At 52.8% G+C, this 17,169-nt stretch overlaps 1 protein-coding gene across 2 annotated transcripts; it reads left to right on the top strand.

Annotated features, from left to right (window-relative positions):
- LOC100738720 (myelin and lymphocyte protein) lies at window positions 1,107-16,276 on the top strand. 2 transcript variants are annotated; one of them, XM_021087087.1, is made up of 4 exons: window positions 1,113-1,492; window positions 11,743-11,910; window positions 13,056-13,178; window positions 15,704-16,276. In XM_021087087.1, exons 1-4 carry the CDS (start codon window positions 1,400-1,402, stop codon window positions 15,776-15,778), a joined length of 459 nt encoding a protein of 152 aa, XP_020942746.1. In that variant the 5' UTR covers window positions 1,113-1,399; the 3' UTR covers window positions 15,779-16,276. The 2 variants fall into 2 exon arrangements, with proteins under 2 accessions (XP_013851287.2, XP_020942746.1); XM_013995833.2 differs by lacking the exon at window positions 15,704-16,276 and having other exon boundaries at window positions 1,107-1,492; window positions 13,056-15,697.

The following is a 17,169-nucleotide window of genomic DNA, read 5'->3' as shown; positions in this document are numbered from 1 at the left end:
GGCAGGGGCCTCTATCATGTGTACTGTTACCTCTTCAGTGCACCCAAGAGCTGCTCAGAAATGGGAGCCTGTCCCCACACCAACCTGGATGTAGAAGGACTGGCCTCTACGGTTTGGCCTCTAGGGTTGGGGAGGAGTACCCAGTGCAGGCCTAGCCCAGGTGTCCACTGACTCTGAGTGTGATGTCCCTTTTGGATGGAACTCACCTAGGGAGCAGGGACTCTGTCTTCCCCACTCAAATACCCGCCCTCTGTGTCCCCGTCCCTGCATCACCCTGACAATGCTTGGGGATGGCTTTCTCAGGCAGTGGTGAAGGGCCAAGTCTCCCCAACCCAGGAAACGGGAACCTAGAAGAGGTTGGGAACAAGCAAAAAAGGTCACAAGCAGTGGCTCACTGTCCCTGGAGGCAGCAGGGCACAGGTGCCCCCTTGGCCCACCAGGGCACAGCTCTCTGGTGAGCAACCACCCCCCACCTCTGGTTTCAAGTGTGTGGATTTTAGGCAGGAGGCATGGAGGCAGTGGAGACAGTCTGCCTTCTAGAGTCAAAGGGCCCGGCTCCCCTCCAGGTGGCCTGGGTGTGTGGGTGCCTCCCTACTTCAAACCTGTAAGGTGGGATGACACCTTCCAGAAAGGCTCCATGGAATTAGTGAGGGCATGCCAGCAAATGAGCCTATGATGGTGCTGGGCACTCGGTAAGCCCTCAGCCATGCTGCCTCTCCCCAGCCCTCCAATGGGTGCCATTAAGCCATCGCCCTGCAGCTCCAACACCAAGGGATGCAGACCCAGGGTGCAGCATTCAGGTGCTGGTTCTGAGGGTGCAAGGAGAGGGTGGGCTGCCAGAGCTGGTCTCAGCACTGCCCTTGCACACTCCCAGCCTGCAGTTGCAGGCAGGTCCGGGAACTAGTCTCTTTTGGAGCCTGAACCCAGAGGTTGCCAGTTACTAACTACCCAGGGGAGAGACGAAAGAGACCCAACTTAAGAACAGTTTAGTTCTGTTAAGCCAAGCTGGCCTGAGGATTGCCAAGATCACGAGGGCGTTTTGAAGCATAATTATTTGGGGCAATCATTCCTAAGGGAGGGCAATGACCTGCTAAGAGTGCAAAGGAATGCCTCACGGGAGTGGTTTTGTCCCGCTCTGGATGTGAGATGGTTCCCAGACCTGGGACGGAAGATAAAGCCCCAAACCCTACCCCGGGTGCTTCAGGGAGGCGCCTGGCAATCTAGGGCGGGGGCGGGGGCCCAGCGGCCGCTGCCCAGGCTCCTCTTCGCAAGACCTCCAAGTCCCTGCTCTCAGCCCGCGCGCTCGCGCGCTCGCGCGCAGGGCCACGCGGCCGCTGGGCTCCCTGAGCAAGCGATCAGTCAGCAGGTCCCCTTTCGAGGCCCTTGCCAGTGCGGCTGCATGGGCGCCGGAGCAGCTTCGGGCGGGCGCTGGCTGCCCAGGGGTTGCGCGGTCTTCACCACCTTCCCGGACCTGCTCTTCATCTTCGAATCTGTGAGTGGCTGGCGGGCCCCGAGCCCCCCCGGGAGGGGAGGGATGGGATGCGCCGAGCCGTGGGCTCTCACCCGGGCGCCGCACAGCGCGCCAGCCCATCCGCCTGCGGCACAGATCCCTGAGCATTAGGTAGCGGAGTTGTCTCCCCTTGCGCCCACGTCCCAGTCGTTTGGGCTCTTCTAGCAAACGGCAGTAGGGAAACTGTCTCTAGGATTGGGATGAAAAAAACATTTTCACACAGGTCAGATGTCGGAAGCCGGGTCTGGTTGTCGCGCGACGGTTCCAAAGCTGCGCTGGGGACCTGTTTCCCAGGGGCCGCGCAAAGGAAGCCCTTATAGGAGAGCGACGTCCCCGTGGAGGGGCCCAGTTCCCTCCACGGTTAGGATGTTTTTGTTTTTTGTTTTTTGTTTTTTTTTAATTTTAAAAGTCAGCAAAAGAAACCTGAGGATTACCAAGCGAGGTGTGGAGATAGAGTTGGGGTCATAGGAGGAGCTGAATCCAGATTATTCGCTCTCTTTCTCTTGAACGTTTCTGGCGAGTCAACAAACTTGCAACAACTTTGATCTGGAAATAACACAAGAGGCCACGGTCATGCTGCCTCCCTGCGTGAGGGGTGGGGGAAGGGAGCCGGACCTGGGCGAGCCCTCACCTTCCCTGGCTGACCTTGGGCGGTGAGCCCAGAGACCGCTGCGCCTGCAGCTGGTCCCTCCTTACACCGGAGCCTCACAGACCCCCCTCGCAGGCTGCAGAAAGCGCTCCCTGTCATAGGCCTCAGGCCGCCTCCGCCTCAACTTCGCGGGGCCCTAGGCCCTCCGCTGAGACGGGGCAGATGTGTTTCTTCCGTGGGTGCGGTGCCCTGAGCCAGAGACTCCTTTCCCTACAGGCGCACAGCGGAATGGCTGCCTGGAGAGTCGGCTGCAAAAGAAAATGTGCAAACCCAACTGTTGGAAAATGGGACCCCAGCTTCTTCTCTCCTGATTGGCAGGGGCGGGTGTGAACAGCAAGGGGCGGGGGGGGGGGCGGGTTCTGTCAGCTACGGAGGGTTTGGGGAAAAGAGCAGAGGGAGTCAAGGTTGCCTGGTGGCACCATATCAAGGAAGTGCCATCCAGGAGAAAGCCTGAATGCCACTAAGCTCAGCTATGCCATTTACAGGTGGGGACACCCAGGTGCAGAGTGGAAGGGGCTTGCTTCAACTGGACTATTCCTTCTCCAAATGGCTCATCTTGGTGCTTCCATTCACCACTTAGCTTCTGCTCTCCCAAGGCAGGATTCTGAACCTATGACCTGGTATCAGTAATGGGGTGGTTCCTCAGAGGTTACTGTGTTTACAGAGTTTCGTGACCCAAAGAGAAGAGGGTTAAAAGTGAAGTGTAATGGGGGCCGAAAGGATTTTAAGCAACATTAGGACCTGCCAGTGTCTGTCTTTTCAGTTGCCCTGTGAGTGGCTTGCTGTGCTTTTGCAGCTGTGTGGTTGCAGGTGTGTGTGTTGGGGGGGTGGGGATGGGTTGGGGTCGGGAGGCTGTCCTATCCTGGCTTCACAGAAAGGACAACTTCTCAGTGCCCTCTGCCTCCTCTTGGTGTCACAGCTTAGGAGAAGGCATGCCCTGGAGGATAGGAACAGCCCAGCCAGGTGGGATGATCTTTCACTTGTGGAGAGGATCCCCCCCACACTGCCAAGGGAAAGTAGAGACAGTGCAAGAAATCTCGGGACTACAGATTAGTGGAAATATACTCCTCGAGGGTGGTCTTGTGACCTGCAAATGGTAGGCGCTTCTAGACTGAAATAATTCTCCCTTGCCCCAAATATTTCTCTTCCAACTCTCTTAAGTTATTTTTTCTCAGGAGTTCCCTTCGCAGTTCAGGGGTTACCAAACCCAACTAGGAGCCATGAGGATGCAGGGTTCAATCCCTGGCCTCACTCAATGGGTTTAAAGATCCAGTGTTGCCACTGTGCCGAGCTGGGTGTAGGTCACACGTGCGACTCGGATCCCACATTGCTGTGGCTGTGACATAGGCTGGCAGCTGTAGCTCTGACTTGACCCCTAGACTGGGAACCTCCATATGCCCCAGGTGTGGCCCTAAAAAGACAGGGAAAAAAAGGAAAAAGCAGCAAGACACAAGGTCCCATAGTATATGATTCCACTTATGTGAAATGTCCAGATTAGGTAAATCTATCAAGACAGAATACAAATTCTTGGCTTACCACGGTCTGAGAGGACAGCGAGATGTGGCGGAGTTTCATGGGTATGGGGTTTCCTTTTGGGCTGGCTCGAATGTTTTCAAGTTACATAAGGTGGTGGTTGTACATCGCGACTGTATTAAATGCCATTGAACTGGACAGTTTGAAATGGTTAATTTCCTGTTGTGCTAGCTACACTTCAACTTTTTAAAACTATCTCAAATACAACAGAAAATTATATATAATACTTTAGCAGGTACTCACATAACTACCACTTAATTTTGTCAAATCTTCATGTTTTGCCTTATTTCCTTTGAGGATTAAGGATTTAGAGCCTTTCAGATGACATCTAAGCCCCCTGGATATTCTGCTATCTTACTCTCCTCCCTCCAGCCTCAGGACCACCCCTGGGCTAAATGAGTGCTCAAGGTTAGCCCTTTACTGCACACCTAACTATCCCATGACTACACATGGTGTGGTTTTATGTGGGGTTTTTTTTCTTTCTTTCTTTCTTTTTTTTTTTTTTTTTTTTCATGTTCTGAAGGTAGTATCACCCTGTACACATCCTTCTGCAACATGATTTTCATGCAGCCTTGTTCTGAGGTTTATACACCCTAACGCTCTTAAGCCATCTTCCTTTGATGGACGCTTGGGTAAATTTCAATATGCTGCACTTTGACATTGCAGACAGCATTGACAAAGAACCCTCTTTATTTGCCTCTTTACTTATATCATGGGAATTTCTTGTGGGAACACACAGAGGTTTGACTTGCTGGGTCACAGGGAATGCATTTTCCCAGATGTTAGCCCGTTGCCGTCCAAAAGGGTTATTCCAACTTACACAGCCAGGGCGGAGTTGCTGGGAAGCTGATGAAGCTTAATTAAATTCAGGACCCCTGCTTATTCAGGGCCAGTCCAATACTCTACCACATTTTGCATTCTTGCATAGAGCAGATCCCCATGTTGCATAAGCTTCAAGCTAAACCTCCCTGACCCCACCAGCAGCATATGAAAGTCCCCATTGTTCCTCATCTTGCCACACTTGGTAGAGTCAGACTCTGTAATGTTCTGCTAGTCCAATGGGTGTGAAAGGCTTGGTTATTTTTAAAATCTGTGGTCCAGCGAGTTGTTGATTACTCACAGTCCATATTTTCATGCCTGACCTCCCAATAGCCTGGGAGGAGCAGATGTCAAACGTTCAGCCTCCGGAGCCAACAGGGTGGAGCGCCACTCAGCTTCCAAGACAAGGAAACTGCCCAGGAGTAGGGAAGGGTGCTGGCTCAAGGTGGGCCATGGTGGCCTACCCCTGCACCCCTACCCCTGAGCTCCTGACCTCTGAAGGCTGCAGGGTCCTCACAGGAAGAGAAAGGGTGACCCAACCAGGTGGTGTGACCCTGCCTCTCTGAGCCACACAGGCCATGCCACTGTCACAGGCAGTGAGGCCACAGAGCAGAGCCTGTGAAGCCAATGGAGGAATGGCGGAGGGAACCTCCCCTAGTTCTCCAGACCCAGAGCCCCAGGGAGGCTGGAAGCAAGAGCAAGGCTAGTGGGCCAGTCTCCTCTCCACCGATGTGACACTTCTCCATGGCCATCTCCAAAGCCAAGCCTAAACTTGGGGAAGCTATCACGGTGAACTGCTTGTGGGTCACCTTGAGTAACTGCCACACACCAAGGTCCTGACTGGGCTCCACAACCAGCCTGTCAGCACTGGCACCCAGCAGCTGTGGGGACGTAAGCAGCCAACTCTGCCTCAGTTTTTGCATCAGTGAAATGGGGATAGGATAGCACCCACCTCAGGGATTGCTGTGAAGAATAAGTAAGTGTAATATGCGTGAAGCTTTTAAAACAAAGCAATGCACATAGTTACTGCTCAGTAACCATTAGGTGTCATTATTATTAATTTATTCATAACTCAAACACCTGCCTGAGATCAACTGACCAATCCATTAAGGGGGCAACTGTGGAGGGAGCAGGGGCAATAAGCCCCTTCGACACCACCCTTGGCCTCAGGTGCCCTTCTTGGGCAGGGGAGTAAGTGAGATTGGGGAGTGGCGGGGCTGTCGAGGGCACACTTGACTTGTCTTTGGGGTCAAGTATGGCGCAGATGTCACCCTCAACAAGGCCTTCCTACAGGCTCTTCTCACCATGGAGGGGGGATGGAGGGTGGGGGTCAGCATGTTCTCTGCTAGGAGCTTCCCTGGTCAGCCTGATGGGTGGCTGCCAATCCTGCCTTCCTCCTTGGGGGTGGGGGGCTTCCTGAGGTGGGGGCCCTATCTGCAAACCTGCCAGCTTGGTGCCAGGATCCCTGGGAAAGGCTTGGTGGATTCTGAGTGCACTGAAAATGACTGTATCTGCCAGAAGACTTGGGAACGACAACTACTGGGTGTGGATTAAGCCTGTCAAAAATGATCTGTCACCATCTCAGTTTATCACTATCTGGCAGGGCACTGGCTTGGGGCGAGGGCAACTGCTGGCACGGAATCTTGCCACCATCTCCCCCAGCCTCCGTTGTGCCTTGCAGCTGCCTGGTGATAAGCAGGATGGATGAGGGCTGTTGGATATGCAAGCACCCACCTCAGGGATTGCCATGAAGAATAAGTAAGTGTGATATGCACAAAGCTTTTAAAACAAAGCAGTGCACATAGCTACTGCTCAGTAACTATTAGGTGCCATTACACTGCTGGATGAGGGCCTGGCAGGAAGGGAACCAGCCAGCGTTTGCGTCTTAGGACTCTTCCCAGAACCAACCCCACAGACCTCAGTGGTCTCCATCATGAGGCTCCATTGGTGCTGGTGACATGGGGAGGGGGTTAAGTCCTTCAAGCCCAACTTACCTAGAAACCCACACAGAGCATCCTTTCCTGTACTGCAGGCGTGTCCTGGGGTCTATCTCTGCCTGGTCCAGGAGTCTGCCCACATCCCTGGCACAGACCTACCTCTCTGAAACTAGTCCTCAGCATCTATAAGAAAGGGCTAGCATCTGTCTGCACCTGCTAATGGTTATGAATCACAAGGGAGTCCTTGACCCCAAGGGCAGATAGAGGCTAAAACCGACAATCACACCAATTCCCCTAAGAGAACCCAGGGCCCTCAAGAGCAGCCGGAGCCCTTGAGGATGATTCTGCGCACTGCTGCAGGCACAGTGTTGTGAGCGTCCTCGCTACTAACCTACCTGGTGCCACCCATCAATACCTCTTGCTTTGCCTGGATGGAAGCCACTCCTATCTGGTCTAAATGTCCAAGGACTTTGTCTCTGAGAGCTGGCTTACTCGTATTTTGCATGGAACCTCCTTGTTTCTCATTTTCCTGCTGGGTAAAGCCAGTGGGTACAGGGAAGAAAAAAGCTCCATCCAAATGAGAGCAAGGCAGTCTACAAGCCTCTGACGTTGTGGATCACAGGGGAGTTTTCATTCATTAAGGAAATGATGACTGTCCTCTGCCTGGGGATGGGGGAGATAGTGATCGGGGATCCTCCTCATGCCCATGGCTGGTGCTGTGGAGGGATGAGGTCAGGATGGGTCCCCAGAAGGAAGGAGCCTGCAGGTGAAGGGCCAGGAGGGCAGAGCAGCTGGTGTAGGTAAACTGAGTCAGGAAGCCTCAGCACCACCCCCAGAGCTTGAGCAGGAGACACCTCAGAGGTCAGACTCTCAGGAACAGAGGGAGAGGGGGTCCCCACACAGAGAATCTCTGACCTGCCCCCCAGACACCTCCATGGGGTCACAGGAGGGGACCCCATGCAAATGTCTGGCCACCCTCACTGTGGCCCCAGTACACTCCCCAGGACCTGACTCTGCCCCTGGTGGAGCTTGGGTGGGGCTCAGCAGCAAGACTGGAGGAGAGGGGACAGGAGCTCCACTGACTAGTGTGTCTTTGATTAGAGTTTATCTCCCTGGACCTACCCACCCTCAGTGCCGTGGGTCCCTCTCAGTGGCTCTGTTAAATGCATGAGTGAATGAATGAATGAATGATGGCATGAGTAAGTGAGCAAGAGAGGGAAGGCTTTCCTTTGACCTGGTGGAAGCCCATTCTGCCACACAAGGGTGATGGGCTCAGCCAAGACCCAGTGTCTGCTTCCTGCTCTCCCTGCTATTCAGAACAGGAAGAGTCCCCAGCCTCCCTCTCAGGGCCCTGTTCTTGGGTCTCGGGAGGCCTCAGTGTCTGGGGGACTGGGTCCTTCCCCTCTGATCTCCTTCCCTGCATTCTCCTGCCACCTGGTACTCATGTCCTCCTGTCCTGTACCTAATCCCTTCTCTGCAGAAGCTCATCCTTAACCGGCCTCTGCACACACACACACACACACACACACACACACACACACACTCACACGCTCACAGGAAAATGCAGTATCTGTTTCTGGGGCACTGCTCACAGACATCTAGCTGAGAGAAGAACCCTCCTGAGCTCAGCCTGGCCTTTTATCTTACCCCTCCTGCCCTCTCAGGGATGATCCTTCTGCACCCACGTCGGCACCCCTCCCAGATGGTCCCTTGCGGCTCCTTCCTGCAGCCGCCACCTGGCATATCTCCCCTGGGCACCTGCAGGCTGTGTGGGCAGACGGGAGCACCCCTGCTCATCTCCTGGGAGCAAACCCTCAACTTTTTATCACTTCATCTGTGCCGAGGACATTTCCTCTCAGGAAGGTTAGTTTCACATCTATTCCTGGGGCACATGGTTCTGGTGGCCTCTTTGCTCCGAGAGCTTCCCTTGAACTAGTGGCTCCTCAGCTCTTCCCAGTTTGGAGGCTCCAGAGGAAAGAGACCATTCCCTCAGCATCCTCCCCAGTGAGGGGTGGGAATGGGCCAGTGCGGTGCCATGTCATGGTGGAGATAATTCTGTGAAAGTCCCCTTGAGAGAGAACGTCTCACTGTGAAAGACATCATGCTAAATGGAAGCAGCCAGTCACAAGTCCCCCTGTCACATGAGCCAATGCCTGGGGAAGTGCAGAGCAGGGAAACCTGCACAGCTGGAAAGTGGAGGCTTTGTATGGAAGGGGTGGAGGCTGCCATGGCTGTGGGGCACAGGGTTTCTTGGGAGGTGATGGAAACGTTCTCCAGTTGCCTTTGGGGATGAGAGAGGCACATAACTGCGACTATGCTAAAAACCATCAAACTGTACACTGTAAATGGCTGAGTTGTATAACATGAGTTACATCTCATTGAAGAGATATAAAAGAGAATCTTTCCCCATCGCCTTACTATGAAACTTACTATTACAGATAAATCACCCCCGAAAAAAGTCAAATTTTCTTTTTCTTTTCAGGGCTGCACTGCGGCATATGGAACTAGGGGTTGAATAGGAGCTACAGTTACTGGCCTACACCACAGCCACAGCAATGTGGGATCTGAGCCGCACCTGTGACCTACACCATAGCTCATGGCAAGGCTGAACCCTTAACCCACTGCGCGAGGCCAGGGATCAAACCCACATCCTCAGGGATCTTAGTTGGGTTCAGTAACTGCTGAGCCACAATGGGAACGCCAAGATCCTTAACCCACTGAGCAAGGCCAGGGATCAAACCCACATCCTTATGGATACTAGTCATATTCATTTCTGCTGTGCCACAATGGGAATGTTAAGTCAATATATTTTTAAAGGACCTTTGCAATGTGGTACACTGAGCTGGGGTGGGGTCCTGAGGTCTGCCAGTGGGCAGGGTCTGGGGTTGGGCTTTGCTCCTGTGGACAGCTCTGGACAGACTCCAGGATTCCACCTAAGAGTGTCTTTGTGTGTGAGAGAGACAAAGAGACAGAGAGTATGCGAGAGAAAGGGAGAGGAAGAGAGGATGCATTTTTAGGGAGCTGGAAGACAGTCCCACCAGGCTGATAAACGCTCATACCCAACTCAAGTTGAGAGTCTGGATTAACCTTGAAGCTTCCCTCTGCACCTGTGACCAAAGCTGTGGCCACATTTGGCTAGTGCACACCAGCATTCCATGTGGTGACTTCACCTCACTGTCCCTGCCTCTGATTCCTGACCAAGCCACAGGGGGAAAGGAAGCAGAGTTTGCATTCCCAGATCTGAGAGCCACCTTCTCAGACATGTGCCATTTCCAGGTACCACCCGTGCATTAATTTACCTCATGGGTTTTTTTATACAAAAAAAAAAAAAATCAATGCCATTCCCCAGGTCCCCTCTGCCCATCTGTTCTTGGAACCTGTGCTCTAGCGCGGCTGCAGCCACCTGTTTCCACCTGAGCCCTTCTCTTTGCCTTTGTCAGAAAACACCAAAGAAAGTGGGAGAGAGAATCAATTTCCTGGTATGGCATTCAGTGTCCCTCAGTGCCATGTCCACCAGCCACATACAAGCACCTCCCATCTGCAGGGCCCACACGGGACACAAGACATGCAATGCAAGCTGTTCCTTTGGGGTTTGGTCTATCACTCACTCATTTTGCCAAACACATCTAACAGGAGACCCTGAGGGCCGGTTAACTAACTCACACAACAACACACAGCTGGACAGGACTTGCCTGTATCTCATACCCAGGAGTTAGCTGTGAGCCAGGGGGACCTCACTCTCCTGTCTCCTAAATCCAAGTCCAGCTCAGCCATTGACACAACCATGCCCTTCGTCACCATCCCTTATGGTAAAGGCCCAGCTATCGGTTTTTAAAGGTAAGAACTGAAGAATCTACATACACATCTCACTCTCGGGCAGTCTGAGGATTATTTAATTGATTTTGCACCACTTATTACAAGTTGAAAAGTATGTCCCACTGGCTCTCAGGCATCTATAGAGTTTCCTGCTCAGAGATGCCCACATCTGAAACATCAGGCCCAACCTGGTTGGGTAACTCTGGATCCTTCAGCACACTGACTGTTCTACCCAGATGTGACTGGCCCCTCATGCTTCTCAGCCAACATGCTCAAAGAAGCCTGGTAAGGAAGTGCTGGCTCTTACCAAGCAAGTGGGCAGCAGGGGCAGGGAGGCGGGGTCAATGGACCACGTGCATTCACACCACAGGGGACACGGGGCCTGGAGGGCAGCCTGTCCTCAGCCCCCGACCCTCAGGAGCCTGATGCCAAACCCTGCACCCTCTGACAGCAAAGCTGTCTCCACCGTGGCCCAGCCCACTCCTTCTCTGGGCAGGGATGATGGATGAGGCTGAGGGGATCTCACTGGGATGGAGGGACAGGAGAAGGGAAGATAAGCACCCAAAGTCCCAGCTTGGTTGTGCCTTGTCCACAGGGGGAGCTGGACTGTGGCACTGAGGTTGTGATCCCTCCATCTGTCCCTGCATTCCTCTTTGAAAATGTGGGGCTACCTGACCTTAGGGACCCCAAGTGGGGTGTCTTCTGCATACTGAAGCAGGAGGAGGGCTTCTCTCATTCCCATCCTAGGCCATCAGAGACCAGGATGACCTGGGCCCTCCCCACCCCAATCTGGCATCCAGTAGTCTGAGAACTCCCTGGATTTCAGTATATGATGTCAATTTTTTTTCTAATAGCCAATGACATAATGTGGCTAATTTGTTTCACCAAATAAAGACCAAAAGAATCAGCTGGTCACTACCCTTTTATAAAAGAAAGGATGTTTTTATGTCAAAAATACGGGAAAGGATATCACCTCAGAATTAGCCCTATAATGATAAACTGGATGGCAGTTTAGCCCTTCTAATGATAAACTGGATGGCAATTAGCCCTTCTAATGATAAACTGGGATGACAACTTTCTAACTTACAGGTGCCTCAGTTTCCCCATCTCACAAATGGGTCAGCACCATACTCGTAGGGATATTGTGAGGGTTAACTGAGTTAATATTTGTAAAGTACTTAGGAAGAGTGCATGGCATATAAATGTAATATAAGGGTTTGTTAAATCCAAAATTAAACTTGAATTTAAAAAGTGAATAAAGGCAGGAAGCAGAAGATTGGAAAGACTGAGATTAGAGATCCAGTCTAGAGCCTTGAGGAGTAGGTAAGTGTAATTTTTAGTCAAGAAAACATCCCCCTGCTGGTCTCTGTGTACCCTCGGTTTTTCTGCCTCTGCTTCCCCAGTCTTACCTCTGGTCTGGTCATCCTGGGCCCAGGCTCTCCTGCTCTGACGCCCCTTCTCTCCCCCTCCCTCTGCAGATCTTTGGAGGCCTGGTGTGGATCCTGATCACCTGGTCCCAAGTGCCCAACCCCCAGGTTCAGGGCTGGGTCATGTTCGTGTCCGTGTTCTGCTTCATAGCCACCACTCTCCTGCTCTTCCTGTATGTAGCTGGTGCCCACAAGACTGGGACTTTCTGGATCAACCTGGTGAGTCTCAGCCCCAGATGTTCAAGGAGGGCAGGTGTACTGGATCCTCTCCCCTGGCACGATGGCTTTTCCAGTGCTGGGTGAGGTGCCCCGTGGACATCTCCCACCCACATTCCAAGGCGGAGCTGGCCAGGCCTTCAGCTCTGAGCTGTCCACGGTGGCCCGGGGCTCCTGCAGCAGCACGTCAGATGGAGGTGAAGGCAGAGCTTGACTGTTGCTGCCTGATTCTTTGTGGACTTGCTGTTCGGCTTTCTCCTGTGTGTTTCTCTTTCACGGAAACCAGCAGCCCGGCAACCCTCCCTGTACCTCCTCCCCCTGTCAGGGGCCCGCTGGCATCTCCCACCACCCAGGAGAGCTGGCTTCCATCTCCAGGGGCCTGCGGGCTGGCCCTGGCTGCCCAGCATGAGGCCGTGCTCACTGCCCAGCTCTCAGTCATGGCCTTCTGAAGCAGGGTCACCAAGAGGGACCTGGCTGGTGGAGAGGGATGGCCTGTGATCTCCCTTCTGTCTTGAGGCCCATAAAGAAAGTAAACTTACAAAGGGGTCACCAGCCCAAACCTCTTGTGGAAGGGGGTGTGGCTGTTGTCCAGGACTCTTACTCTCAAAAGGCCTTCAAACGAGGCTTTTCAGACCACCTCCAAATCACAACTACTCAAGGCCCCATCTTAGTACTTTTTTGCCTTTAAATATACCTGGAGCCCCAGTAGACGGCTCCCCAGCTCAAAAAAAAAAAAAAAAAAAACAAGACAAAACAACCGAAATACCCTGAGCCTGCACTGGTCACAGAGGCCACATCTGAACTAGGGATCGTGACCATAGATGACACATCTCAGGTCCAGAACCCATTCCTGCCAATCCCAAGAGCCCCCTCTCCCCTTCCTCCACCCACAACAAGATTCCACCTCAAGGGGAGGTAATGCTCCTCCTCCAGCAAAGTCCTTACTCTGGCCCCCAAATCAGTGCCGTAAACTCAGCTTGGGCAGCCCTGGTGAATCCACCTCTGTGAGGAGGGGGTGAAGAGGTAACAGGGTGATGCAGGGACCTGGTCCCTGATGGGCAGGGACTGGGAGTCGGTGTCATGGGCCCTGAGGACACCACATCTGCTCACAACTCCCCATCTCTCCATGGCCCCTTCTGACCCTGCAGGACGCAGCCTACCACTGTATCGCCTTCCTGTTTTACTTAAGCGCCTCTATCTTCGAAGCTTTCCTCACCATCTGGCCAGATGAGAGAAACGAGGACAAACAACACATTCAAAACATCTCTGCTGTGAGTCCCCAGGGCAACGTGCCATGTGCACAGCTCCCACTGCCCACTGATGGAGGGTCTGAGTGGAAGGCTACTAGGGCCTTCCCTGATGGCTTTTAGTTCACATAATTTTGAATAAAGTAAACACTCCTCTCATTTCTGAAGAAACAGAGCCCCAGAGAAGGGAAATGACGTGCCCTGGGCACCCTTAACTGTGGGTCAGTGCTGCACAGCCCAGGCCCGGGCTGGCCAGGGGTCCCATACTGGGCGGACTTTGCAAAGACAGATATGGGAGGAGACGGGACCTTGGGGGCCTGGCACTGTCTGAGTTCATGGGGAAAATCATTGCCCCTCGCAGCAGCCCCAGGATGGAGTGCTATACCCATTTCACAGATGGAGAACCAGGACCCCGAGAGCATGCATAACCCACCCCCAGGTCACCAAGACCTGATGGGATCTGGGGTCCAGGCCAAGTGCTCTGACACCCACACCCTTAACACCAGTTTGAGAGAGTCTGGCCACTTGGCAGAGAGTCCTGGCTCTCCCTCGGTGTCTTCCAGGGAAGCACACTGTCAGGGCCAGGAAGGGGTGAGGCCTGGGGTGGGAAGTCGAAGGACCAGCATCTCCCAGGCCCTCACTCTGGGGCTGTGGGGAGGCCCTGTTGGGGGGAGGCCCTTCTAGGTCTAGTGTGTCCACACCCCAGCTGTGATGTCTGCTGCTGGGATCAGGCCTTTGTCTCTTGACAGAGGTATTCACACTCACCCACTCCTCCTACAAGTCCCTGTGCCCTCTGAGCCTCAGCTTGCTCATCTATAAAATGGGATGGTAATTCCCACTGCATCCTCAGAGGATGAGAAAGCCAATGAACCACTTCTTACCAGGCTTCAATGTGAGCAATGGGTGGAAGAGGGGCCGGGACCTCCTTTACCACATCAGCAGAACAGATAGAGGTGCGACCGTGAGTGTCTGGGGGGCACATGGCATGCAGGTTTCTGAGCCGTAAAAGAAACATCCTTGACCTGCAGGGCCAGACCACTCGGTGGGCTGTGAGGTCATGACCTCCAAGCTTCTGTTGATGGAATGGAACAGCATGAGAGCCAATGAGAGAAGGCATTGCTCATAGAATGCTTTTCCAGAGTCTGGCATGTGTGGACTTTCCCCGTAGTGCTAACCCACCATATCAGATGTATTTCTAACCATTAACATCATTTGAAATCTAAGACAAGCTTTCAGAAACAGCACTCCTCAGCTATCTAGGAATCTACCTATGAGTTATGCAAGTCCTAAGGTCAAACTGATGACAGGACAGTAGATGCCAGCACCACGTGCCAAAGCTGTGCCACCTGCCCCCTTTAGGGAAAAGGGAGAGGCAGAGAGAAACCCACAGGGTGGGTGCTGCTGGGCCCTGGGAAAAGGTGTGGAGAGGTGCCCTTCCTGCTCCCAGGGGGAAGGGTCTGTGGGAAAGCCCCTCAAAGGCTGTCTGCTGCTCCCCAGGGGCCCAGTCCCTCCCCAGGGGAAGCCACACACCCCACTTCAGCTCCCAGCCCCTCCCCAGTTCCATAAGCATGACCACCTCCTGGTCCCTGGCACCCTCTCCAATGTCCCGCAGTGTGGGACCATCTCTATGCTGGCTCATCTCCCAAGACAGCTGGTTTCTAAACAGAAGCACGGCCAGGCAGCACTTGGCTGCTCTCCTTCCCTTGGGACAAGGGTCATCTGCCTCCTCTGTCACCTTCAAATGACTTTCATGGCCCCCTCACTAGAAAACCCACACATACCCCCATCCCAACCCCAGAAGCTGGAAACTCTTGACCCCACACCCAAGGTCCACAAGCCAGGTGCAGGTATTTGCAGGTAAGCCTTGGGGGCAAACCACCCAGAGCAGGGTGATAGGATAGATGGTGCTCAGGTAAACACAGCAGAACAGTGCCCACACAGGGCACAAAGTGACCATCTGCCACCTTTCCCCACCTCTGTTCCCAGCAGCTTTCTTAAGGTCCCTCCTTTTGGCAAAAGCTCAAAACACCTCCTCTCCATCCCAGAGCCTCAATTCCTTGGCCTGGCTCCTGGCCCGTGCTTGTGAGATTCAGAATCTTAGAATAAAATTCTGGGCAGGGTCTGAGGATGCCCAGGCAGGGCATGTGTCGTACTCTGTTAGCCATTGCTGCTGGGATCACAACTGGTGGACTCTGGTCTCATGTGTGGGCTGGAACAACGCTTTCCATGAAGAGCAGTGGATCCTGGCCTGTAAGATCACTTAAGGGGTCTCCGAGGGCCCTCATTTCCAGCTGGGTGACACCAACATCATGACATGGGATGGCAGATGCACACCAAGTCCAGTGAACCATTAGGTCACCTGGAGTCTGCTGAGAGCATTTGGAGCCACACCTGGGCTCTGAAGGACAGGGAATGATGGGAAGCAGTGGTACAAATGCTTCAAGGCCATCAACCCCAAGTGCCATATGAGTAGCCAGGCCAGTGTGGATGGCCCATGCCTTTCCCTCTGGCCATGTGCACCCATTAATGGTCATTTATCTTGGTTTTAGGGGTCTTTGTTCATTGTCACTCTGCTGTACCTGATCCACGCAGTGTTTTCTTTAATCAGATGGAAGTCTTTCTAAAGCAACAGAGAACACTCCTGAAAACACATACAATGGTAACTTATCGGCCCGCCTTTCAGCTAACACTTTGGAACTGAGAAATGCTCTCGATGGTGGAAAAAGAAAAAAAGAAAGAAACCAACACTCTGTTTCTTTGTGGGTGTCATGATGACGCTCCACACACCTTTGTGTCAGGATAGGGGGCTTGACATTCTTCACCTCCAGTGAGCTTTCTAGAGTCATTGCCTAATGAAAGGGAGGGGTGGAGTGGGAAATGGGGAATGTGATCTGAGAGACCATGAAACGAGGATTCCCCTGCTGACCCTTGGACCAAGTTTGGATTACTCTCTACAGGAATTTTACACAGGCTTTTCTGTGTATCCTTCTTGCAATATGTCTGCCTCTCCATGGGTATAATATATCTTCAAGGATGTTCTACCTGTCATTGAGAATACAACTTGCCCATCAAATATTTGCAGATATCTGCAGTGGGAGATAATAAATATTTGAAATACCTTATAAAGTGCCTTCTTGTTCAATACTTTCATGGGATGTTTTTTGATTTTGTTTTTCAATTTAATTTCCCCAGCATGAGAACACCATCATACTCAGCTTCCTTTCTGAGGAACCCTTGGCTTAGGCTGCATCTCCAGAGGCAGCATCAGAGGGCAGTTCCGATGACAGCTGCATGTGCCCAGCCACTGCATCTCAGAGAGGCCGGCAGCCCACCCTTCCCAGCTACAGGGGAGGTCACACGGCTTCAGCCTCGCTGGAAGCTCACCAAGCACCAGCCTGGGGGACCCCCTCTTTCTCCTACAAAACAAAGGGGTCTGTGCTCAGTTAGAAAGTCCTTAAGCCAAAAGAAAACAGGGGCAGACATTTCTTCTCACTCTTTGTGCAACTTGTCAGATGCACTCTGCACAGTGTACTCGGTGTTCTGTTCCAACCGGGAATGTGGGTAAGAGTTTTTAGAATTTCCTTGGGCCACTCCATAGGAGAGAGAGGGGACTGGGCTAGAGTGTGAAAGGTAGTAGGGTGACAAGGGGCAGTGCCACATTTTGGGCATGAGACGTCCAGGTCGGAAGGAGAGGAGGATTAGGAAGGAGGGTTCTCAGTTAGGAATCTTGAAGGCTCTGCTCCTGCTCTGAAGTGCTCCCTTATCTCTTCCTTCAAGGAAGGTAATGATATTCTGGAGCTGGGACACCAGAACAGGTATCTCAAAAAGTGGTCAGCTCCCAGCATGGAGGTGTAGGGCCAGAGGCTGCACTATGACTTGCTAGTGGGCATAGAGAGCAAAGAGTCACACCTCATGCAGAGGTTTAACTAGTTGACATCTTATTCCCTTTCCAATGAGTGGGGACACGGTGATGACACTGGCTCACAGTGGGATCTTCAAAAGGTTCTTTGTTATC

Source organism: Sus scrofa, chromosome 3 (assembly GCF_000003025.6).
Source record: "Sus scrofa isolate TJ Tabasco breed Duroc chromosome 3, Sscrofa11.1, whole genome shotgun sequence".
Classification (NCBI taxonomy): Eukaryota; Metazoa; Chordata; class Mammalia; order Artiodactyla; family Suidae; genus Sus; species Sus scrofa.
The sequence above is the reverse complement of the archived record's forward strand: the minus strand, read 5'-3'. Positions and strand labels throughout refer to the sequence as shown.

Excerpts from the sequence above, each read along its gene's own strand:
- LOC100738720 (XM_013995833.2), top strand. The coding sequence starts at position 1,400 with ATGGGCGCCGGAGCAGCTTCGGGCGGGCGCTGGCTGCCCAGGGGTTGC. Across the intron at positions 1,493-11,742 it reads TGCTCTTCATCTTCGAATCT|ATCTTTGGAGGCCTGGTGTG; the intron begins GTGAGTGGCTGG and ends CTCCCTCTGCAG. Across the intron at positions 11,911-13,055 it reads GGACTTTCTGGATCAACCTG|GACGCAGCCTACCACTGTAT; the intron begins GTGAGTCTCAGC and ends CTGACCCTGCAG.